This window comes from Nanorana parkeri, unplaced genomic scaffold (genome assembly GCF_000935625.1).
Source record: "Nanorana parkeri isolate BGI_ZX_2015 unplaced genomic scaffold, ASM93562v1 scaffold1113, whole genome shotgun sequence".
Lineage (NCBI taxonomy): Eukaryota > Metazoa > Chordata > Amphibia > Anura > Dicroglossidae > Nanorana > Nanorana parkeri.
The window spans coordinates 366,060-392,587 of record NW_017307381.1 but is presented as its reverse complement, the minus strand read 5'-3'; the positions used below and the strand labels follow the sequence as shown (position 1 = coordinate 392,587).

Below are 26,528 nucleotides of genomic sequence, written 5' to 3'. Positions count from 1 at the left end.
CACCCGTGTTTAAAAACATTATCTATACCAGGCCTTCTTAAACTTTTTCCACTCGTGACCCCTTTTCGTCCAAGGAAATTTGTACGTGACCCCAGGTATATAGAAAAGGTATATAAATTAAACATTTACATTTGTGTCAAGACTGCTTGCATGACAGCATAGTGCCTACAGTTAGGGCTAGTTCACATCATCACCAGTGCGTTGTGGCCGGAACACACTGGATCGCATTGCGGCCGGCTCAATTTGTTGTGGGGCGGGATGGGGCGTGGCGGTGCAGTGAAGTGAATGGCACCTCAGCCATGCTCTCTGGCCACAATGGGATCGGCCGCACAGGAACGCATGGCACATCAATGCCTGCATTCCGGTCTGGTCAGAAAAAAATAGTGCTTTCAGCTTTCACCTTTTCTTCATGCGATACCCGAACACTTAAGCGCCGACATTTTTTGGGGGGAGAATATAGGAGAAACAGCCAGGGGAGAGAGAGGAGAGATATATTTTTATGTTTCATTTATTAAAAAAAATAAAAGTATAAAACTTCCATATAATTATTAACACTCACAGAGTTCACAGTACCCCCCGGTGTTAAACTTATCTCCTCCCTGATTCTCTGCAGTTTACAACCGCCAGCACTTCTAGGTAATGCGGACAGTCAGCTAAGACGGGGGCTGTGTGGTGTCTTAGGGCTTGTTCACATCAACGGCGGTGTGTTCAGAGTCGCACACTAAACTCCCCCCTTCTTTCTAGGGCGGGAGGGGGCAGTGCATTGAAGTGAATGGCACCGCAGCCATGCTCCCCCCAGTGCGATCGGACGGGTGGCAAAACTTTGCCTGCGTTCCAGTCCAGTGCCAACGCAAGCGGCATTTTTTTGTGTTGGCACTGGACCAGAACACAGGCAATGTTTTGTTACCCATCCAATCGCACTGTGCCTCCTCCTGCCCCAGAACGAAGGGGGGAGTTCAGTGTGCAATTGCTGTGCATTCCAGCAGCTACCGCTCTGGAACGCACCGCAGTTCGTGTGAATGGGCCCTTAGAAGTGCTGTGCGGTGGTGTGGTGCACTGGGCAAAAAAAGTGTAGTGGCACCTCACTGGAAAATTGTGTTCCTGCACTGCATGTGGGAGAAATCCAGCATTTGTGTGGGCAGTGGGATGATTAGAGAAATTGTGATTAATAGTATATATACTTTTTATAATAAGCTTGTGTGTGTTTTACTTAGGGCTTGTTTACACCAATTGCGGTGCGTTCCAGAGCTGTAGCTGCTGGAACGCACCACAATCGCTCACTAAAACGTCCCCCTGCGTTCTGGGGCGGGAGAGGGCGTGGCAGTGCATTGAAGTCAGTGGCACCGCAGCCAAGCCCCCCTGCCCACAGTATATTAGAAAGGAAGTGGTAGGCAGCTGGGAGAAAGTGTCATCATTCAGGATACCATTATCGCTCGATATTCATCGGTCGTGGTGTATTCAATCCAATAATGCCAGGTAGAATTAAAACGAGAGGAGAAATCTTTGATGAAGCTGGTCAGATCCTCCATTAGTTTGATATCGTTAATGTTGGAAGGGAAGGGAGGGAGGACGGGCTTCTCTGCTTCCACAGCAAGGGAACACATGATCTGGCTGCATTTACCATGTGTACTATCACGGACCGCTTGTACCCCCTAAGTGTATGCTGGTTATGATGGAGGAGAAAAAACACAGGATCATCCGGAATAGGCTGATCCGAGAATTTTTGAAAGATAAGATGTACCTGAGACCAGAAGTGTGTCAGCTCAGGACATGACTAGAAGATATAGAGCATGTCAGCAGGAGAGGAATTGCAGCGCCATATTATCAGGTACCTCTGCGAACATATGGTGCAGTCTGTGGGGGTCCTGTAACAGCGTTTTACAATTTTATATCCTTGGTATTTATTAGAAATGGATGACCTCAGGAGAGCTGCAGTACCCTCGATTGTTCGCTGGGTGTAAATTGTATCCCCAGTTCCCTCTCCCATCCCTCTAGAAAGTGCAGTGGGGTGTCAGAATCCGAGGATAGTAGTAATTGATAGCAGAAGGATAGGGATTTAGGTAAAGGGTTAGTATCCAAGCAGGCTTGTTCAAAGGGAGATAAGGGTCTCTTAAATGTGGATGGGTCTGGGAGAGATGAGAGGAAATTAGAAAGTTGGAGACATCTCCAAAATCCCAGGTTCCTCAGGTCTGGGTCCGTGAAAAGGACCTGGAGGGATGGCCAGGCGGATCCTTGAAGGAAGTGCAGGGCTCTAAATTTGCCGCTGTTACAGAGGCTAGAGGGCACCCTGTCGTCCAGGCCTGGGGGAAATTTTGGGTTACCAATGATCAGGTACATGGGACATTGGTAGGGGACAGACTCTTTCCCACAAATGTTGCCCTCGCAATCCGCCAGGTCGGACCTATCGTAGGATGTTGTATAATTGCTTTATCCATCAGTTTTTCGCATCATGGAAGAACAGATACAGGGGGGGCTGACTTGTATTGTTCAAGTGCTATCCACGGCTTGGTCAGTCCAGGACTCGTGTCAAATGTGCTGCCATGTAGTATAGCTGAATGTCTGGGACGGCCAAGCCACCCGCATCTTTAGTCCTCCGTTATAGTGAGAACCGAAGTCTCGGGGTCCTATCGGCCTATAAAAAGTGAGAGATCGTAGCCTGTAGCGAGGTAAATAAGGTGCGTGGGATAGATATCGGGAGGGTCTGAAATGGATATAGGAAGCGTGGGAGGATGTTCTGTTTAATAATGTTGCAACGTCCAGTCCAGGAGAACGCTAGCCTGGACCAACATATCAAGTCCGTTTTGACTTTCTGTAATAAGGGGGGGGGGGGAAGTTGAGACCGTATGTGGAGTCTCAACTTTCATAGTTGCGTCTCCTGCGCTAGATCTCGCAGGAGACGCACTCCTAGATATTTAATGGATGTGGAGGACCATTGAAAGGGGAAGTTCCGTTGGACGCACGTAAAAATGGATGGTGAGAGAGTAAGGTTCAGGGCTTCTGATTTCTGGTTATTTATATGGAAGTTCAAAAGTTCACCATAAACGCGCAGGTTGGATAGGAGATTGGGGACCGACGTGTCAGGGTCTGTGAGAAAAAAAAATTATAAATCACCGGCATAGGCTGCTACTTTGTGGTGTTGGGAACCCACCGTTATGCCGTGGATGTCTGAGTTTGCTCTGATTGTACGGAGCAGAGGTTCTAACGTCAAAATAAATATAAGTGGTCTCGGCATGACACCCCTCCCCCTTGACTTCGAAGTGCGAATGTACACATAGCCTACAAAGGTATGGTCCCGAGACTTTGTCTGGACTTCCACGTGTGGTGGTAGCTCTGACTATAGTGGCGTACTATGTATATCTTGGTTTTGTTTTGTTTTTTTGTTTGTTTTTGTTTTTTTTGTTCTCTATTTCTTTCTCTTCCTATGACATGTCTATAGGGTCCCGACAAGACCTGAATTGATGTCCAATACTATATACTTTTTTCTTTGTACTTTTTCTTTTTACTCAATAAAAACCTATTGAAATTAAAATAAATATAAGGGGGGGGAGAGCAGGCAACCCTGGCGCGCCCCGTTAGAGATCGCGAAGGGGCTGGATAGTCCACCGTTGACACTAACTCGAGCCGTCGGATCCTTGTAAAGCGCCATGATCCATGATAGCATGCCCGGGCCCAACCCAATGTTTTTCAAAGTAAGGCGAAGGAGCGACCAGTCGACCCTGTTGAAGGCATTCTCCACATCTGTGGATAAAAGAAGGCTGGGGAAGGACTCCGACATAGCCGAGTGGATTACATTAAGAGCACGGGTGTTGTGGCGTGCCTCCCGAATGGGAACAAATCCCGCTTGATCAGGGTGTATTAAGGACTATATGTAGGGGAGAAGTCTTACGGAGATACCCTTCGCAAATAATTTAGTGTCCACATTAAGGAGGGAGATTGGTCGATAATTTGGGCACACCATAGGGTCTTTACCCGGCTTTGGGATGACTGTCATGTGGGCAGTTAAAGAGTGTCTTGGTATGTGATGACCGTCACGGACCGAATTCCATGCGGACACCAGATGAGGACTAAGCAGTTTAGAGAAGTGCTTGTAATTATAACAGGGTGAACCCGTCAGGGCCAGGGGCCTTGCCCGAGTTAGATTGTTTGATAGTATTCTCCATCTCCTGGGCTGAGATGGGAGGTTCCAAGGCCGCAGAGGCCACAGGAGGCAGACAGGGCATCACTGCAGCCTCCAGATACGAGCGGATGCGTTGCTGTCGTGCTGTCAAGGCCTGGACATTCTGTGGGCCCGGGAGGGAAGGGAAGAGTAATATTCCCGGAAGGCTTCCGAGATATCTTCCATCAGATTAAGGACCCGACCAGATGTAGATCGGATCGTAGGGATATAGGTCCTAGAACGTTATGGGCGGAGAGCCTGCACAAGGGAGCAACTGCATTGGTTTCCATATTCGTAAAAGTGTCTGCGACACGTAGAAAGAGTAGCTTTAGTCTTATCCATACAGAGAGATCACACCGACTCACATAGATCCTGCAGTTGGGCTAATATGGTCGGGTCATTACACCTTTTATGCATGAGTTTCAACGAGTGGATCTGAGTCAAGAGTGCTGACAGTTGCCCCTGCCTCTGTTTCTTGCGGTGCATGCCCATCCAAATAAGCGTACCTCTAATGTAGGCCTTATAGGCCTCCCAAATGATGTAGGGGGCACAGTCCGGAGTCACATTCAAGGTAAAATAGGTTGCCAAGTCTTTTTCAACCTGGGACGAAACCTCGGTAGAAGAGTCTCGGTCAGGCGCCAGCGCCATGAGCGGGGGGTCAGTGAATCTATGTCTACCGTGAGTGTTACAGGTGCATGATCCGGGAAGGTAATGTTGCCAATCTCCGAGCGTAGTACGGATGGAAGCATACTATGATGTATTAGGAAGAAGTCAATGCGAGTGCAAGTGTCGTGGACCACGAAATGGAAAGAGTAGTCCCTAGTCGTGGGGTGGTGTATTCGCCAAACGTCTGTTAGTTGGTGGGTATGTAGGCATTTTTTAAGGCATCTCAAGGAGTGGAAGGGGAAGTGGGAGGTGGCATTGGTAGAGTCAACCTCAGGGTCTAGGTGGAAATTTAAATCCCCACCAAGAAGCAAAACACCTTCCCTGAAGTCATCCACCAAGGGTAGAACATGTTCCAGAATGGAAATCTGACCCTGATTAGGGGCGTAGACATTTACAAATGTCACTTTTTGACCGCCAATCAGGCCCTTCACCATCAGGAGGAGTCTGTCCTCCCCTGCCGACATGTCAAGTAGTTGCCAGTGGACAGAGCGTCCTATGAGAATACTGATACCTCGCGACTTCATCAGGGGAGTAACCATGGTACGCCAGGGGGGTAACGATTGTCTCGGAGTGAGGGGACCAGCCCTTCGGCAAAGTGTGCCTCCTGTAAGAAAGCCACCTGAGTTCGGTGATGATGTAGCTTGGAAATGATCATTTTATGTGTCTCTGGGACATTAAGTCCACGTACATTGAGAGATAACACCTTGAGTGAGGCCATGGCAGTAAGGGGATAGAGAGAGGAGAGGGATAGCAAATGAGAGAAAAAGAGGAGAGAAGAACGAGGTCAGAAGAGGTAGGAAGGATGGATGCAGGTAGGGGAGGAGAGGAGGGGGAATACCTGAAAAGAAGAGAAGAGACAAACAATACACTTAGGGATAAAAGGAACGGTAGTATGAGATGAGATATAGTGAGAGGAACGGGTGATCCGAGCTATATTAGAACCGAAGTTCAAGGTCCCTATGGCACCAATAGCGCTCTAGGGACCAACTATTGGGGGAAGAGTCTGGATGGGGCGGAGCTGAACCCCGTGTGGTGACGTAGTGCAACTGAAATACACACTGCAGCAATTAGTGTGCAGAAAAGTGATAAAAAAACTCTGCCTGTCACCCCTTCAATAGGTAGTAGCAAACATAAGAAAATAAACCCCAGGATATCGGTGTGGTAACGCATCATAACATATTGAGTAGGCTACAGTTGGTAACTGACATATTATGCAATAGAGGTACAGAGCCGATTTGCGTACCAGTTGAGGATTCCAAGGCATTGTGGTAAAGGACTCCTGTGGGCAAAGCAGAAATCCGGGTTGGTCCTCACCGGCCGAAGGGGGGATAATGAATCCAAGAGGTTGTTCATGTGCAGTCTGCGGTGCACGTTGAAGGCTGTAGGACGAGTACGGGGATGTCCCGATGAGGCATGGGAGCATTCCAATCCTGAGGGTAAAGGTGGTAGCGGGCAGGCTCCCAGTCCAATGGTATCCGTACCATAGTGGTAGAAAAGCAGCGCCAGGGTATGGTTCTGCGGCATCAGGGGCGTCAGTGGAATTCCGGTCAGTCGGGGCAGCCGATATTGATCGGCGCACTGGTCTGGTGCGTCTGGGTTTCGGAGCCTAGGTAACCTCACCTGCAAGGTGGGCTAGCCAATCCGGAGTGGCCAACACGGGTATGTTGAGAAAGGCACAGAGCCAAGGTACATCCAGCGGGGAACGGACCGTGTATGAAGAGCCACCCTTATGTACATGTAACCGGATGGGGTAACCCCAGCAGTGGAGGGCTCCAGCCCTCAGGATTGCATCAAGAAGGGGTGCAGCAGGGCCCGGCGTCTCAGCGTGTTGCGGGACAAGTCTGGCAACTCAGCGCCAGTAACTCAGTGCCATCGAATGTCAATGGTCTCTTTTGCCAGGCCTGGTGAAGTAAGTCCTCTTTCATCGCATAATAATGCACCCGGCAGAAGATGTCCCAAGGGCAGGATGTGTAGGAGGATGGAGGGCCGAGGGTACGGTGCACTCTATTCAGCAGGATGCTCTTGGGGCAAAAAAAATCTTGCACCAGGGCCCTTTGTTCCTTAGCTCCGCCACTGCTCTCAGGAGTGGTGTCCTGTAGCAGGGAGCTTAGGAAGGCCTGCACTGTGGTATGGAGATTAGAGGGGGAGGCCGCCTCCGGATCCGTAAATTATGCCGGCGGTTGCGATCGTCTAGGTCCTCCAGCTGGAGTTGAAGGGCAGCCAGGTGTGCGGGCGGAGTTGTGTGTCCTAGTTCCAGTGCCTGTGCGCGGGCATCGATCAGGAGGTTGATATCGCGGCCACCTCCGAGGCAATAGCGGGTACCTCTTGCCGTACATTAAGTAAGTCCTGCTGTAGAGCCGATTCCACTCTGGTAAACAGGGCTGCAAAATCGTCCTTCGTTGGCAAGTAGTGAAGAAGCGCCCTATATTCTTTCGGGACATCCGAAGGAAGCTTGCCGGGGGCGGTAGCGGTTCAGCAGCCGCATAATCGGAGTCGTAGAGACGGGGTGAGCGAAGTCCCAACGGGGCCTCGCTGGAAGCTGGTGAGGGCAAGCAGCCCGGGCCACATGGTGGGGTAGAGCGAGACGGCTTCGGCGCCATCTTGGATTTGCCACGATCCTGGGTCCTGCTCAAGGATGAGAAAAATTGTTGTACAGAAGGGATTCTCCTTTGGGAATTAGAGGCACCTTCCTTCCTGCGTTTAGACATCGTTTGATAAGTTGGTCTGAAGTACTATAAGTCTTCAGAAGCAGTATAAATGGTAGTGGCACCACGGAGCTCACAAGTTGTGCAGCTTACTCCGTCATGTGCAGGACACGCCCCCGTGGAATTAATTCTAATATTCTTCTTCCAATACCCACTCTCTCAAAGAAAAAGGGTTTAACTCTGGGTGGATCAAGTACATTATGAACTAACATATGGCTTAAAGATGGTGCCTTCCTATAAGTCAATGATGAATTTTTTGGAATCAAAGGTCCCATTATTTTATCTTTAAGCAGGATGCTTTTTTAACACCTTTTCAACATCTCTTTACTGTACCATATAGTCAGTAGTAAATGAAAAGGAGGGATTGTTTCCATTATTTTAGCTAAATTTAGTTTCCAATCAATTTTGCTTGCTTGTTCTCTGGAATTTTTTCTTTTTAATTCTTTATTTTTATTTTGAAATGTTTGGTACAAAAAACAAATGGGTCCAGGGGACCAGTAGCATTTGCATAACAAACTCGAAATCAACAATGACATACAGAGAGATATCTTGTAAGTACCAGTGCACACTATTGCGTTAAAGGTTCAGAAAAACTCAGAGGGCAGGCTCAGGGTAGAACAGACTACGAGTATGCTGATTCGGGTATTGTGGGTGTATCCCACACCTCGTATGTGGTATGACCTGTAATTAAACCGATACTCACATAGAAGTTGGGAGACAAACGGAATGGCAGGAGACAAGACACAATAGGGTTGGAAGAAGTAATCAGGTAAAGCAGAGGCAGAGGTAAAGCAGAACCATCATTGATCTGAATGCAGGTGATTCCCGGAACTCATGCCAGTAGAACCAATTTTTTTCTTGAACCTGCTCTCCGTGTGGTGGGCCGCAGCGGTCAGCTCCTCTAGAACTCACAGCTCCTCAACTTTCCGGAGCCACAGTTGGACTGGTGGAGGATATTGCATGTTATACCAGCTTACTGCATATCGTAAACTGCATACAGCCATTAAATAACATATATTGAAATCTACTGTTACCAGAGGCAATCACATTATATCAGCTTACTGCATACTGGCCAACTGACTTTCTAAATTAGATCCAGGACGCAGTCCGTATACTGCATATTGCAGTCCAGGTATCCAGGATGCAAGCATACCAGCCATATATTGGCATATATTGAACTTTATTGCATACCGGAGGTTATTGCATAATATATCAGCTTACTGCATACTGCGCACTGCATACAGCCATATAATATTATATATTGAATTCTATTGATACCGGAGGCAATCGCATTATATCAGCCTACTGCATACCGCATACTGCGCACTACATACCAGCTAACTGACCCTTTAAACTATATCCAGCATGAGCCCAGGATTCCCAGGATATATCTAGGGAACAGCAGATTGTAGCATAATATTGTGTTTTTTTCAATCTAATTTATCCAATTAGCCCAGTGATACTAAATCAACGCATGGGGGGATAAGGAAAAGAAAAAAAAAGACACAGCAGCCGCAGTTGCAGGCACCATTATCACCACCAATGACTACAATGAGGAGAAGCTCTTCAACAAAAATTGGATCATACTTTACAGGTACCCGTTCAAGACTATCTGTGGAGGGGAGAGGTAGGTCGGATGGCTCCCCATACACCCACGGGAGGTTGGGAAAAGGACAAGGTACAAGATCATGCTATACAACCACATACCAATTTGCACACTTTGCATACTAGAACATCCCCAAATATATCCAATGAGACATCCCCTGGAGGGAGAATGGACACCCAAAGGGATCAGAGAATAAGGATGGATAATTATAACACTACTTGTTTATTGGAACAAGAGCAAGAGGTGGTGCAACAGCAGGATATTGAGGAATGTCCGCGATCATTGCCAAGCAAAAAAGATATGGAGGGTTATATTGCCAGATTAGAAAGAACATACAAGGAAGAGCTGAAAGATTAAAAATCTGACATCTCTAACATAGGAGAACGAGTTAATGGGGCTGGAGGAAAACCTGAATATATGGATTTCAAGATTTGAATCACAACAACAAATTATAAGCAACCAAGCAGTGATGATACAGGATATGATGTATAAAATAGAGGATATGGAAAACAGGAACAAACGTAATAATATACGGATAAGAGGTATACGTGAGACAGTGGAGACACAATCTTCTACAAACAACAAAGGCTATATTGAATGATATAATGAATAAAAGTCCTCAATCCAAAATAATCATAGATGGAGTATATAGAGTACCCGTTTTTTTTAAAAGAGACGCTACAAGAACCAGAGACACTATATGCCGTCTCCATTATTACACTGAGAAAGAAGCTATTTTAAAAGCATCAAGAGTTAAGGAATCACTGACATATGATGGACAAACACGTTTCCAGATCTCTCAAGACAAACACTGATGCTTAGAAGAGCCCTAAAACCTTTATTAGCGATTTTAAAAGAAAAAGAGATCAGATATAGATGGGGTTTTCCTTTTCAGCTGATAGCCCACAGAAATGGAAAAATAGCAAAACTCAGGGCACAGGGAGATCTACCAGTTTTTTTGGATACTTTGGAACTACCAGCCATACAATTAACGGAGTGGCCGATGGAACTGAATAAAATTGAACATCAACAAATGCAGGGATGGACATCCGTGCAAACAGGGAGGAGGGGAGAGCTGGGGAGGGGAGAGCTGGGGGGGGAGTGGGAGAGCCAGAAGAAATAAGGGTTGTTGCCCCTTTCTCCCGCAGGTTGCCCCCTGGGCCACTCAGGCCATGCGACACTGAGTCAGTGGGGGCATGGATGGGGTGGAGGGGAGTGTGGAGGAGTAGGGGGGGCATAAACAAAAAAGAAATACAATGTTTAAAAATAAATTGCAAGAATAATTAACATAGTAATTGACATAAAACTGGATAAAAGGGCATAGTTTTGTGGCGGGACGAGCGCACGGCGTTCAGTCACTCGGCCGTAACAACCCCAGTAGAGCCCAATTTAAGAGGGTTTACTTGTACGGTCAATGTGGGACGTCAAAGGAATGTCCTACATTCAAGAAGAAAAGAAATGTACATATGTATGGAGAATAATGTATGAGATGGGATGTGAATGTGATAGGGAGAATGCATTGGAAAGGTCATATATAACATGTATTACGAAAAGTGAAACTATAATTGGGAAATGAATAATTTAGCACTGGGAACTTTTAATGTAAGGGGATTTAATGCACCAGGAAAACGTTCACAGGTTTTATATCACTTTCATTAAAAAAATTGATATTTTATGTTTACAGGAAACACATTGATATCAGAGATAGCAACTACACGAAATGGTATCATAGTACACACCCAGATAAAAAAGCAAGAGGAGTAGCGATAGCATTCCACAAAAATGCACAGATTGAGGTAATAGACACTACTATAGATGAGATGGGGAGATTTGTGTTTGTAAAATTTTCTCTTTTTAAACAAACATATTCACTGGCGAATATATACGCACCGAATAAGGGACAACATAGCTTTTGCACTAGGATACAGAGTAGGTTTGAACAATTTGGGGTAGGTACAAAGTTGGTGATGGGTGACATGAATTTAATTTTTGACAAAAACCTGGATACTACAGGCAAATCCTCCCCCCCAGTGGAGGTATTAAAGAGTCTTAAAGATAAAATGAATGATATGAGACTAGTGGACGGATGGCGGGTATTGCACCCCACAAAAAAAGACTATACATATTTCTCTCAGGTCCATGGAACATATAGCCAGATAGATCATATTTGGATTCATCAGCGGCTATTGGACTATGACCCAGAGATAGAAATGGGCTCTATATTATGGTCAGACCATTCACCAGTGTATTTAAAAATAAAAGCTGAAAATAGAAATAAAGGAATGGTTACTTGGAGATTAAACGATAATTTACTAAAAAACCTAGACTGTAAAAAAGAGATAAACCTTACTATAAACAATTTTATTAAAGACCACCAAAATGATACTACTTTATACCCCATTCAATGGGAAACTCTAAAATGTGTAGTAAGAGGTATATTTATTAAACATGGAGCTAGAGATTATAGAAAGAGAAGGCAAGTGAATTGAAGGGATTATTTAAGAAACTAGAAGAATTGGAAGCAACAAATAAAATGAATGTAACAACAAAATATTCTACTCAACTAAACGAGGTGAGAAAGGACATTCGGAATATTCTGGACCAACAAACATTAATCAATAGAGATAAAAGTAAAAAACAATACTATGAAGTAGGTAATAAATGCGGGAGGTCACTAGCCCGGAAAATACACCCAAGAAACCCTAATGCTAATATATTACGAATTAAAGATAGCGAGGGGAATGTAAAATATTCTCCGTCCGAGAATTACTATGCCTCATTGTACTCAATAAGAGGGGAATATGCAGATATGGCAATAAATAAATACAAATAAAAAATAATATAACAGAAGCAGATTTGCCTGTAATAGAGATCGAGGACGGAGAAAATATGAATTTGATATTCTCAGAAAAGGAAATTAAAGAAGCAATATCCACACTACAAATTAGCAAGGCTCCTGGGCCAGATGGGTTTACAGTACGATTTTATAAACAGTTTGAAGAACAGTTAATACCTATCTTTATAAAGACCTGCAACTCAGTTTCAGAGAATTGTCCCTTCCCTACACAGACAATGGAAGCACATATATCTGTGCTTCCTAAACCAGGTAAAGACCTAACAGAATGTGGACATTTTCGTCCAAACTCTCTTATAAATATCGATCTGAAGATTTATGCTAAAGTGTTGGCGGCCAGGTTAAAAAAAGTCCTCCCCCAAATAATTAATCTGGATCAAACTAGATTTGTTCAGGGAAGAGAGGCTAAAGACAGAACAACTACGGTCATCAATTTAATAGAACTCACCCAGAAAGAAAATATACCAATGTGTCTTCTGTCAATTGATGCTGAAAAAGCATTTGACAGAGTAAATTGGACCTTTCTTAGGGAATCACTTTTGAAAATGGGATTGGGTGAGATATTTGTATCTAAGGTAATGGCATTATATACACAACCAACCACAAGAGTAAGGGTGAATGGTGAACTATCTGCCCCGTTTCCAATCTTTAATGGAACCCGGCAGGGATGCCCCCTATCACCATTACTATATGTCATAGTGATGGAACAACTAGCTGCTACTCTAAAGACAAAACCCATCAATAAAAGGTAATTTAGCAACACAACAACATAAAATGGCATTATACGCAGATGATTTACTTTTCTTTATAACTTCCCCATTAACAACAATCCCTAATATTATTAAAGAACTAAAGGAATATGGGGACCTGAGCAATTTTCATATAAATATATCCAAGTCAGAATTCCTGAATACTGTATATCCCTAACGGATAAAGTAAAATTTAACATAAAGGAAAGTTATTCATTTAAATGGCAGCCTAATTCTATTGTATATCTGGGTATTAATATCCCCAAGGATTTCAATACACTCTATGATATTAATTACAGAGAATGGTCTGACAAGATTTTTGCTCAATTTAATACATGGAGTAATATACGAATGTCCTGGATGGGACGAGTAAACGTCCTAAAAATGGACATCTTGCCCAAAATCCTGTATAGATTCCAGACAATACCCATTTTATTCCCAGATACCTTTTAAAAAAAACTAAGATCAGCAGCAGTGAAATTCGTATGGGCTAACAAAAACCCCCGAACTAGTGTAAAAACTTTAAAGAGGAAGATTGGGATTCCCAGACTTTGCACTTTATCATAAAGGGTCCTTAATATCAAGATTATTGGATTGGTTACATAACAGTCAGAATAAAGGGGTGGTAAAACTAGAGATGGATATTTCCCCTATACCTCTGACGAGTATCCCCTGGTTACTAAAAGAGAATAGACCACATATTTTAAATATGCCACTTTTAGTGAAGTCTGTAATACAGATATGGGATAGGTCTATCACTAAATATAATTTATCTGCCAAACCCAGGCCCCTGACTCCCATAGTGGGAAATCCACAATTTCCACCCGGTATGCAAGTGTTCTCCTTACTGAAAGATGAGAATACCTCATATACACGTGTTTGGCAGGTCTTGGAACAAGGTAAAGATGAAGTAAAAAGTGAGTTCAGACCAGAAAAACAAACTAACGGGAAATTGTGGATGGAGGCGGTCCAACTATTGGATTGTATAAGATTCCTTAAGGCTCTTAATCCCGTAGATAGGCCATTCAAACCATTAGAGAAACCCTTTATAACAGAGTCACCTATTACACACGCTTTATCAGTGGTCTATGGCATGCTGAGGGAGGTGGAAGACAAGGGACATACAAAATATATAAAAAGATGGGAACAAGACATGAGGAGAGAAATATCTGAGAAAGAATGGAGTAGAATATTTAAAATAACACATAGCTCAGTCATGTCTTCATTCCATCAAGAGAAAAATTATAAAGTACTATCTAGATGGTACAGGTGCCCAGAAGGGATTAAACACATAAACCCAGAGATGTCTGACAGGTGTTGGAGATGTGAAATAGAAGAGGGAACATAATTGCATATCTGGTGGAGTTGTCCTAGGTTACAACCATTCTGGGAGTCAGTGATTGAAATATATCGCCGTGTGGAGGCAACAAATATTGAAAAGGATCCCCTAATTGCATTATTAACATTGATTCCCGGTGCAATAAAAAAAATAAAAAAAGATATTTTAAGATTTATGTTGGTAGCCGCTAAAATAAGTATATCACGGGGCTGGAAACTAACAGTCCAACCCTCAATAGAAAACTGGGCAAATATTATAGCAGAAATAAGGTATATGGAAGAATTAAGTGCAAAGGATACAGATAGGAATGATAGTTATAAGAAGATATGGGAGAAATAGGAATCATTTAGACAATCGGAGGAATTTGAGAAAATGCTAAAAGAAGGATAAAGGCAGCAACTGAAAAAGGACCAAGGGGTAATGCATGTATGGTCAAATAGGAATAAAGAAAATATAAAATTATAAAATGATTTAGATAAAACATAGTATATGACCTATATGAATGAAAGTAGGATTAATCTGCACGTTTTTTCGCGGCAGCCATGCGCGTTTGCCCGCGAATATGCGCATGCGTGATTTACCAGTCTGACGTAGCCATTGACGTCATGACGCAATCGGGGACATGCGCAATGGCATTCCGGGGATATATAAGTGGCTCATCATGGAGCCATTTTATGGACTGCTGATCCTGAACAACACTGACGATGGGATTCTTTGCAATAGGTAAAACCAGTTCCAGCTATATTCTATTCACTGCCAGGTTTTTTTTTTCTTTTTTTCTTTTTACTGATTAGGATGAACATTTGGATAATTATTTAGAATATTGGAATCAAACTGATTTTGGGTGGGGAGCGACCATTTTGGAGGTGCTCCTCAAGGCTCTGAGTATATTTACCTGAAGCCATTATGTAATGTTGGTTATGCCCTACAGTTAGATTTATTTCTATGGGATTCTGTTGTCCTCTGTCAGTATATACGGACCGATAGCTGCTTCCAATAACATAGCTATTTTATATCTCTGCATATCTTTGCACAAATCTACCTCTGAACTAATTCTTTTGAATACCTGGAATTTATGATCTCCTGTTTTACTTTCATATTCTCAGTCCTGTATATCCCCGGTCACCTCCCACCGGTTCACCTGCTTGGTGATTGCGAGATAGCATGTGGGACCAAGGATCCAGCCACCTTTGTGAACATGAAGTGGGTTTTGTATTGTTATTATTTGTTATTTTCAGTAGGAATTTGATATTTGTGATCATTATACTTAAACTTATTTTTGATGCAATGTCTTAGAATGCCTCCAGCCTCCCTGAGGAAGCACATACAGTTGCGTCGGAGATTGGGCCCACAGTGGATCATGCAATTGTTACAGGATTTAGGACTTGCAAGGAGTCTATGATATATAAATAAATATATGTACACATGTATGGGCACCAAAAGGAGGTAGCTTGTTTTTTAATGTAGCATTGTATCATGTTAATGACATTTTAAATGTAGCCAAGTTTTTAAGTTGTCTCAATGTAATAAAGTATATTTTTATACAAAACCATGTATGTTTGATGGACATTTTGTATGGTCTGGACACTTTTAAAGCCCCACTTTTCTTTATCTTTCTTGTATACAATTCAAATTGGGGGTGTGGTGCCTATCCTGAATGGTTCAATTCAATTTCTATACGTTAAACTATATGAATGAAAGACGGAAGGAATGAAGATGGTTCTATGGAGAGGAGGGGAAATGGGAGGATGGGATTAAGAAGTGAGGACACAAGGTATATTTAGAAGAAGTAGAAGGGAAAGGAAGTAGAAGGGAAAGGTAGTACACATAGGGTATAGAAAAGCAGGTAATTAAATAGTAGTTGGGATACACAATAAAAGTAGGATCATTATAAATAAGGAAAGAGGGGAGGAAGGAACAAGGTTTAAGTTTGTAATAAAAGGGTTTATTATTGATTGTATATTGTTTAGCTATCACACTAGTGAACACATGAGGGGAATAATAATAAGAATAGAGGAACGTAGACACTATAAGGGGATATAGTGAGATATACATATATATTATGGGTTATAGAAGTCACAAACACTAGAGGGGTATTCTAAATGAAGTATAAGGGATGGGTACACTCCCTTTAACCTCTTTCCCACTCCACCCCCCTTAGAAACCATAAGAATGGGAGTTAGAATGTGAGAAGAGAGTGATAGAGGAAGTAAAATATGATGGATGACTAGTGATGGATATTGTGAAAGTTGGGTGAAAGTTGTAGTTATCTCAATTAGAGCTATAAATAATTATTAACAATAAGAGATAATTTGAAACTAATGCTTATGAATGTTTGTCTAAATTTACTTTTATGGAAACAAAATAATAAAAATATATGAAAACAAAAAAAATGCACTTAACTACCCATTTTTTAAAATAAAATATAAAAGATGAGATTACAAGTAAATAGATACCCAACATGCCCAGGTTAAAAATTGTGCGCACAACACAATTCAGCACCCCAAAAAGTCCATAGAAGCCGCTTTAAAAGCCCCTACAGGTCATCAGTTTAGAGATATGCATAAATACTGGACCTATAATTATTGCTCTCACTCCGGCGTGCATGGTGATACCCAACATGTGTAGTGTGATCGTCGTTTTCATATGTAGGCGCACCTGATGCGTGTTTACGTGTGGGCTCGCCGGGGACTTTGAAAATTGTTTTATTATGTTTACATTTATTTTATGTAATCATTTAAAAAACAGTTCGTTTACCGGCCCGTAGAAGCGATCTGGCGGCAGCTGAGCCAACAGAATCGCTTCTACTGTAAAGCCCACAGTCGGCTTTACACATTTAGAGTCCCGAGCGGCCCCGATGCCAGTGACACTGTACGTCACTGGTCATGAAGGGGTTAAAGAGACATTAAGTCTGACAAGGTATGTCAAGATAATTCTTAATTTTATGGCCTTAGGTCAGAGGTCATCTCATGGAATATTATTGGATATTTAAGGAAAAATCCAAAATGATTCCTAGTCCAACAGCCGTCTTCAGGTAATTTGGAGTACATTGGAGTAAGGTGATCTAGTTCTTGATGTCATAATTAGGTTGAGATAAGCTTTCTCCTCCCACATTTTTGGGTGATAAAAGTTAGGAGAAAGTTAGAACTGAAAAATTGGGGGGAAAAAAAGAGAAAAAATATACAGGACCTACACAGAAAGGAGAGATCTGAAGCTGATGGACAGGTTGCCAGAGGGAACTGAACCAAAGAGAACCTAACCATCTCTTGTCCCTACACTGACACAAAGCTGACATCTCTTAGACAAACGAATTTTCAATTTTTGGTAAAGTATACATTTCTATTTATCTGTAGACAATTGACTAGCCATATATATCTTACTAAACCATTTGGTCATTGTTAGCATCATGATTGAATTGGAGATACATTTTATCTGCAGTAAAAATTGTCTCTTTCAATCTTGGGAGAAATATTTATGGAGTCTCCTTGAAGCTTATTTCAGTTTCTAGTCAATGGTTTAGGCTGTGATATATACATAAAAATAAAACAACTTAGTTGGTTTGTCTTTACCTCAAATAGATTTTTGGCTGATTAGCTAGTCCTTTGCATAGTAGTATGAGTTAGTTCATGTGCAGTAGAAATTCAAACTTTTTGAACATATGTTTGGCTGGGAGAGGTCAAATGTTGAATCTGCACATTATTTTGTCACATTCTGCTTACCTACTGAGAAGTTACTAATTGCATCCCAGGAGTTACTTAGTTTTGTTTTATTAATATTTAAAATAATACCCTGTGGTTTTATTTTTATTATCTTGTTGATCAAAATTATTGTCATGTGTCAGCCATATTCCTTATTGTCACCAGTTGTATTTTGATTATTATTACCTGTACCCGTGTATGTTAAGGTCTCTGAGGAAATTGTCCAAATGCTTTTTGAATGATTCAACACTCTCAGCTTATACCACTTGCTTGTGGCAGCGAGTTCCAGACGCTAACCACTCTAATTGAGAAGAAGCCCCTACGCCCCTTGTGCTTAAATATTTTCTCCACCAATTTTAGGTGGCGGTCTCTAGTCTTTGTTATGGAGTTTACAGTAAAAAGTTGATTGCCGATGTTGCTATCACAACATTGAACATCTTGTACATGAAAATCATGTCCCTCCTTAATCTCCTCACTTCCAGGGTGAACATGTTTAAATTTAGTAACCTTGACTCATAGCTTTGGTACTCCATCCCCTTAATTAGTTTAGTTGCCCTTCTCTGGACTCTTTCTAGCTCAAGGACATCCTTTCTGTGGCTTGGTGACCAAAACTGGACCGCATACTCCAGATGAGGCCGAACCAGCGATCTCTAAAGTGGCAAAATTATAGATTTGTCTCTACAGTACATTCCCTTTTTAATACAAGACAGTGCTCTGCTCGCTTTGATTAATAGCTTGCAATGCCAGGCTGTTGCAAACAATATGTGAAAAAGAAAGGGAAAGTATTGGGCCATTTTAACCACCTCCCGTCCATCGAACGTAGGAAAACGGCTGGATGGGAGCCTTGTAGATGTGAGTGGGTGTCTTAAAACGTCCTTGCCCACACGAGCGGGAGGACAGTGCGTTGGACAGTGCGGTTTCCAAAACAAGGTATAGAGCCGGTGAAATCGGCTCTGTACCTTGCGATCTGCTGTGACAAATAACAACTGTCATTAGTGTAAACAATGGCTGTGGTTTGCAGCCTTGTCTCCATCTCCTCTCTCATATACCGCTTGGATGTGAGAGAGGAGATAGAGAACTGCACAGTGATCATCCACAGTAATATTTAAAGTGATATACAGCATAAGAGTTCACTCTGCTAGAGATCAGTGCATTTCCCAGTCTTTCACAGTTTCATCATTGTGATCTGCAGTGTCATCAGTGTGATTCACAGTGTCAGTGCATTGTACAGTCTCATCAATGCGATTCACAGTGCCATTAGTGTGATTACAGTATTGTCAGTGCCACATTTGCAGCACAAATCATCAGCATTCAGTGTCACTAGTGCCAGCAGTACACCCCAGGGTCTATTACAGTGCCAGCCTATTATCACCAATCAGCTTGTGATGCTCACATAACTTGTCAGCACCAATCAGTATCTCTGATTGTCATCCTAAAAAAAACGGTGTCATCAGGTACCAGTACAACACATCCAAATACCAGTGTCATCCAGTGCCCCCAAGTATACCAACTACTAAAAATTTCCAAAAAATGTACAGCAGTGAGGGGGGCATTTCAAATTCTCAGCATGATAAGAGTGGCAGAGAGATAGCGTCCAGACTTTAAAAAAAAAGTCAGATTGGCCACCACAATGCGCCTGAAGGGCGAGATTGTTAACTTGGAACAACAATTGGCTTTGGCACCCTCCAAAACCCTTCTCCGTAAACTAATCAAAACTAGAGCACGCCTGCGTCACCTAGTAATCCACAAGGTGGAGATGTCTATGACATATCTAAGGCAGAGATACTATGAAAGAGGAGACCAGGCAATACCTTACTGGCCCGTAAGTTGCGTGAAGAGGCTAGCAGCAGTGGGCTGAAGGCAGTTCGGGACACCGGAGTCACTTTACAATACCATCCAGATGTAATAGCTACCGTTTTCAGAGACTATTATAACGACCTTTATAATTTAACTGATCCAGCCTTTACACCATCCGATGGGCAACTGACAACTCGCATCCAGAACTACGCAGCTGAGTGCGACTTGCCGTAAATTAATGGCGAGGCTCTGGTAGCTTTACATAGTGACATAGTATTTGAGGTTGAATAAAGACACATGTCCATCAAGTCCAACCTAGTGTGTGTGTGTGTGTGTGTGTGTGTGTGTGTGTGTGTGTGTGTGTGTAAAGATCCCCGAGTCATCTCGTTTTTAGGAGTACTTGTACCCCTGTATATTACCGTTTCTCAGGAAATCGTCCAAAAGCCTCTTGAATGATTCCAGACTATTAGCTGAAATCACTGCTTGCGGCAGTGAGTTCCAGACCCTAACCGCGCGAACTGAGAAGAATCCCCTTCGCCCCTTGTGTTTGAATTTTTTTTCTACCAGTTTTAGGTGGTGTCCTCTAGTCTTTGTTACGGAATTAATCTTGAAGAGTTTGTTGCTAATGTCGCTATGACTATAGAACATTTTGTACATGAAAATCATGTCCCCCCTTAATCTCCTTACTTCCAGCGTGAACATATTTAAATTTAGTAACCGTGTCTCATAGCTCTGGTCCTCCATCCCTTTGATGAGTTTGGTCGCCCTTCGCTGGACTTTCTCCAGTTCAAGGACATCCCCTCTGTGTACCGGTGCCCAAAACTGCACCGCATACTCCAGGTGAGGCCGAACCAGTGATGTGTAGAGTGGCAATATTATAGACTTATCCCTGCAAAACATTCCCTTCTTGATGCAGGACAGGACTCTACTAGCTTTGCTTACCGCAACCTGGCACTGTAATCTATTATTGAGTTTATGGTCTACAGTGACCCCCAAATCTTTCTCCATTTCAGACTTCCCTAGCGGCATACCCATTATTGTATAACCCATTTGCGTGTTTTTTGTCCCAAAGTGCATAACTTTGCATTTATCAACATTAAACCTCATCTGCCATAAATGCTGATATTACTCAAGAAGAACTTAGGACCCTGGAGACCCCGATCTCCCAAGCGGAATTTGAATACGCACTACGGTAGATCTAGCTTCTTGAATTTTCTATGGGCGAATAAGCGGGCTCGCTTACTCCACCAGATCCTATCCGGAAAGGGGGAGGCAGGGGGTTTAGGTTTCCCGGACCCCACGCTGTACTACAAAGCAGCCCACCTATCTGTGGTGCTAGACTGGTGCTGTCACTTTGAACAGAAACTGTGGGTGGCATTGGAACAGGAGGGATGTCAGTTGCCACTACGGGGCATACCGTGGATAGTTCCGGCGATGCCGCTATCCTCGTGGCCGAACCCGCTGGTCCGTGCCACTATGGGGGCGACGGCGAGGACACTGTTCCTCCTTTTCTATGTACCCCACCCTTTTTGTCCACAAATAAAGAATTTAAAGTCAAGAAGAACTTCGGATTATCCGAGCTCTACCCAAAGGTAAATCACCAGGCCCGGACGGTTTCCCGTACTCATACTATAAGATGTATACCGACATCCTTCTCCCACATATGAAGAACATCTTTAATGGTTTTCTTCCTGGGATATAGTACCATCGTCATTTCTGTCGTCCCACATAACGGTATTTCCCAAACCTGATAAGGATAGTAAGCTTTGCACTAACTATAGACCCATTGCCCTCCTCAACTCGGATTTCAAGATCTTCACGAAAACCTTAGCAAATCGCCTAGCTCAACTCTTACCGGCACTCGTACATAATGATCAAGAGGGTTTTGTGCTCAACCGTCAAGCTGACTTATAGATCTAGTAGATATCATACACAAGGAGAAACTTGAAGCACTATTAATATGTTTAGATGCGGAAAACACCTTCTATAAGCTTAGTTTGCCATTCTTACATGCGACATTGGCACACATAAGGATCAGAGGCCCTTATGCTCATGCGGTTAAAGCTCTATATTCTATATACTATTTGCTGTTTTACTATATTCAACCCCTTCGGCATCCATAAAATTACGAACAGCAACTTCCACACCCTTCCAAATACGCAATGGCACCAGGCAGGGGTGCCCTCTGTCTCCTCTTTTATATGCTCTATGTATGGAACCCCTAGCAGCTCGTATACGCAAGTCACCAGACATCTCAGGGATACCACTTGGACCACAAAAATTTAAACTAGCATTATTTGCGGATGATGTCATTCTCTCTATAACATCCCCACTACGGTCCTTGCCAAATCTCTGCCAGGCTCCAAATTGAACCATGGTAAAACTGAAGTGCTTCCATTGAATATACCCCCCCGCCACCTTAACCTCACTACAAGCCTCCTTTCCCTATAGTTGGAAAAATGACCAAATTAAATATCTGGGAATCTATGTTACGAATAATGTATATTCTTTATATGCAGCCAATTATAAACCACTGTTTCAGTCATTAAGGTTTCGACTACAAAGATGGAAATCCTTGAGACTATCCTTTACAGGAAGATTAACTTCGGTTAAAATGCCCTTTTTGTCAAAATTGTTGTATTATTTCACCACCCTACCAGTGAGAATTCCAGCCTCTGACATTAGATCCTTTCAAAGGGACGTTTTAAATTTTATATGGGACGGGAAGAGACACTGTGTATCACAAAAGATACTTTGCACTCCGGTGCAACACCTGTCATCCCCCTTTACTGGCCATCCGCAAAACAAATTATTGTATTTGGTTTTTACTGAAGACCTATTCAATTTAATTGTCGACCAAACCAGCCTTTATTCCTCCTATGCCAGTCCATTTCAGTTGAAACCTCTGAGTGTTTCTGAATTTAAAATCTTTCTTGGCCTAACACTCAATATGAGACTCACCAAAAAAATTAACTTATTGCATGCAGGTCTACATACCCAATCCATCATGTGCCCCTATATTCTGCTACGATGTCCAGGACAAGATATAAAAGGATAATGAGATTTCTTAATTTCAGCGACAATTCGTTTTGTAAAGAGTCGCCAGCCGGCTTCCCGGTTAACAAAAAAGTCCCCTCTTACCTTAGTATGTGCAGCCTGTCATCCCCCGGGGCCTCTCCAGTGAGAACGCGGCCTTCATCCGGTACCCAGCCGGAGCCGTCTAGCCGGCCAATCAGGAAGCCGGGCGCTGTGTAATGATGCGATGCCCTGCTTTCCGGGAGGCCGGCTTCATGCTCTCTTGTCATGAAGACAGCTTCCCGGCCAATCAGAAAGCAGGGCGTCGCGTCATTAGACGCCGCCCGGCTTTCTGATTGGACGGCTCGGGCTGGGTACCAGACGGAGGCCGCATTCTCGCTGGAGAGGCCCCGGGGGATGACAGGCTACACATACTAAGGTAAGGTAACCTTACCTCACGAGGCCAGCTTCCGGTCAATCGCGAAACCGGGCAGCGTGTAATGACGCGCTGCCCGGCTTCCTGATACCGGAAGTACTCGTGCTAGGCATCGGAGCATTTGGGCGAGTACGAGTACTTGCCCAAATACTTGGAATCGGCACCGATATCGATACTAGTATCGGTGCATCCCTAGCAGTAACCCATCTGTATGTCCAACTGAAAACCTTCCAGCCAAAACACCAGTCCCAGCCATCTCCTCTGGAGACCGCTGCACTCCTGGAACCACAGATACTGTTTTTTTTGTTTACCTTTTGTCCATCTTTCTGTACCACCTGGCCACTAAACATTGAATTGTGTAAAATTCCTGGGGTAAGCCAAGTACCAGTAGGCCTGCCTGGCTTGAGGGAATGGGGTCTGCTATAGATGAAGCTACACTTTAAAAAGCCTCATAGTACTTCTTGGAATTTTGGACCCCTCCATGAGGCTAGGCAGCAAAAAAAGTCTCACATAGGTAGTATTCCCATCCTCAGAAGGATTAGCAGAATGCGTTTTGGGGTGTTCATGGGGCTGGAGGGGGCGTTGTGGGCCATGTAAGTGAATGGGACCGTAGCCACGCCCTCCGGCCGCAATGCGATCACCTGCACGGGATCGCAAAGCACATCGCACTGCAGGCACAATGTGCCTTGCGATCCCATGCGGGCGATCGCATTGCGGCCGGAGGGTGTGGCTACGTTGCCATTGACTTACATGGCCCACCGCATCCCCTCCAGCCCGGCAAAAAAGTGAGCCGGCCGCAAAGCGATGAAGTGCATTCCGGCCAGAATCGTACCGGAACACACTGCATATGGTGTTAATTAGCCCTTAGATATATCTTCTGAATTGACAATGTTGTGCAGAAAAAAATAAAAAATGTCTTTCATTTTCTAAAAATGGGGCAAAAAATGGTATCTTAAAAAAATTGACAATGCCACTTATTAAATATCTTGGGGTGCCTGCTTTCCAAAATGGGGATATATTGTGGGGTTTGCTACTGCCATGGCACTTCAGGGCCTCCAAAAATGCAATAGGTAGTCAGGGAATCAGATGCGTAATGTACTGCATGTCCTTGTAAGCCTCAAAGTGCTCCTTGGATTTTGGGCCATTTTATGTGGCTAGACTGCCATAAAAGTCTAAAATGCCTGGTATCCCCCATACTCAGGAGTAGCAGAATGTGTTTTTGGGTGTAGTTCTAAGGATGTCTATGCAGTGTGTTAGATATATCTTATTCATTGACAACTTTGTGTAGAAACAATATTTTTTTTTTTTTACACAAGGTTTTCAATTGATGAGATGTATTTAACACACAGCATAGGCATTCTTAGAATTACACCCAAAAACACATTCTGCTACCCCTCCTGAGTATGGGGATACCACGCATGTGAGACTTTTTAGCAGCATAGCCGCATAGAGTGGCCTAAAATCCAAGGAGCAAAAAAACTACCATGCCTCTGATTAGATACCTTGAAGTGTCTGCTTTCCAAAATAGGGTCATTTTGTGGGTGTTTCTACTGTCCCGGCATTTTAGGGCCTCAAGAAATGCAACAAGCAGTCAGTGTTGATACAAATATATATACTGTACTCTGTGGACTATATAACTTTCACACACGGTACTTAATACACACTTTTTTTTTACCAGAGAAATGTAGCAGAATACATTTTGGCCTAAATCTATTAAGAAAGATTATTTATGTGCAATGTTTCATCGCTTAGCAAAGGGAAAACATGTTTTTCAATCAAAAGTTTTGGTAATTTTTCCTCAATACAGTAAAAAAAAATACAAAACCCAGTGGTGATTAAATACTACCAAACAAAACCTCTATCTGTCCCAAAAACATGGTATCAATGTAATTTTGGTACAGCGTTGCATGACTAAATAATTGTTCAACAGCACTGAATACTGAAAAATGGCCTTGCCAGGAAGGGGGTTTAACACCCTGGTCTTCAAGTGAGTTAATTAGTTTTATTTTTTTTACTGGGGCAACTAGCTAGAGTTCATACAGGAATATGCATCTATGAAACGGCTATCCTCTCTCTAATTGGGTTGCAGTGTCCTTTTCAATAAATGCTATACAATAATAAATCAGTATCTCAATAATATGAAACAAGCTAATAACAATATATTTTAATATATAGTAAATTAATAAGGTAATGAAACTAGTTATAAGACATTTGAACTTGAAACACTTACTTGTTTCCCAGCTTCTTACACCTCTCCATCATTTCAGTCAGTAGAGCCTATTAAGCAAAAGAGAAAAAAATAAAGAGTGATCATCATGCAGAAATTTCATAACAACAATGTTTTATAAATTCAGAGAGAACGTACATTTCAAACCTTTAGCCACTTTAAAAGTTATTCAACATTTCTAATACCTATTTTTTTTGTTTATATTTTATATTTGTGTATTATTTTTCTTATGACATCACCGACACAATGATTCCCATAGTGGTTTCTATGAAGTATAATACAATACAAGATCATGGTGGGAGGCAGCTGAAAAAAAAATTATCTAAAAGGAAGGAATTCCAGTAAGAGGTTTAAGAATATATATGAGATCCAATTTTCCTAAGGCAAATTCCACATTAATAGGCAGTTGGGGTAAAATACAGAAAACAAACACATTAAGAACCAGTAGTATTATCTTTTGGATTAAAAAAAAAACAAAAAACACATTTTGCTAAAGTAAGCCAAACTAGAAGAGGAACAAAGAAATATTTTAAAATGTAGGATTCATCCAGATTTTATATTTTAAGAGAACAGATTAGCAAAATGTGCAATGACACAAAGAAACAATTAACATTTGTAAACAAATATTTAAGCGATGTACAAGACTTTCAAACTGGAAAAGTATACACATTGTTCCAAAAAGAAAATGGATATAATAAAATCCTACCAGAAAAGGACATATCTGACACTACTACATCAAATTAGTATGATGTCCACATTAGAGAACAACCACCAATAGATATACCAACACAACAGAAGAAAATTCAAGTAGTGAATCTATCCCCGTACCCAGGTCCGGATTTCCCACAAGGCCAACAAGGCCTGGCCTTGGGGCAGCAGAAAGTAGAGGGGCAGCTGCCAAGCGGGTAATTTTTGTGATCTCAGCGATGCCATCAAGATCACTTGTAATATGCCTGCAGGTCCATCCCCCCCTTCATGGTCCGCCCCCACCTCCAGCTGTCTCTCTCCCCGCTGGGCCTAATTAAAAAAAATAAGTTAAAAATAATAAGAGATAGTTAAGTTTAAAAAAATTTTGAAAATTAAAAATTGATAAAGAGTAAAAAATAAAATAAATAAAAATTTTAAAAAGTAAAAAATAAGAATTAAAATTAAAAAATTAAAAAGTGATAAAAAAAGTCAAACATAATAAAATAAACAAATATAAAAAAGTAAAACATAAGATAAATAAAAATTTTAAAAAGTTTTTTACAAAAACAAAAAAGTAAAAAAAATTAAAACCA

The 26,528-nt window shown here is 42.4% G+C and overlaps 1 protein-coding gene across 1 annotated transcript in view; it reads right to left on the bottom strand.

The window, feature by feature from the left end:
• LOC108796423 (UPF0505 protein C16orf62-like) overlaps positions 1-26,528 on the bottom strand; it is a 503,129-nt gene that overhangs the window by 188,554 nt on the left and 288,047 nt on the right. The window contains exon 16 of the mRNA XM_018567896.1: positions 25,252-25,298. Coding sequence (XP_018423398.1) covers positions 25,252-25,298 — 47 coding nt within the window. The remainder of the gene's footprint in view (positions 1-25,251; positions 25,299-26,528) is intronic.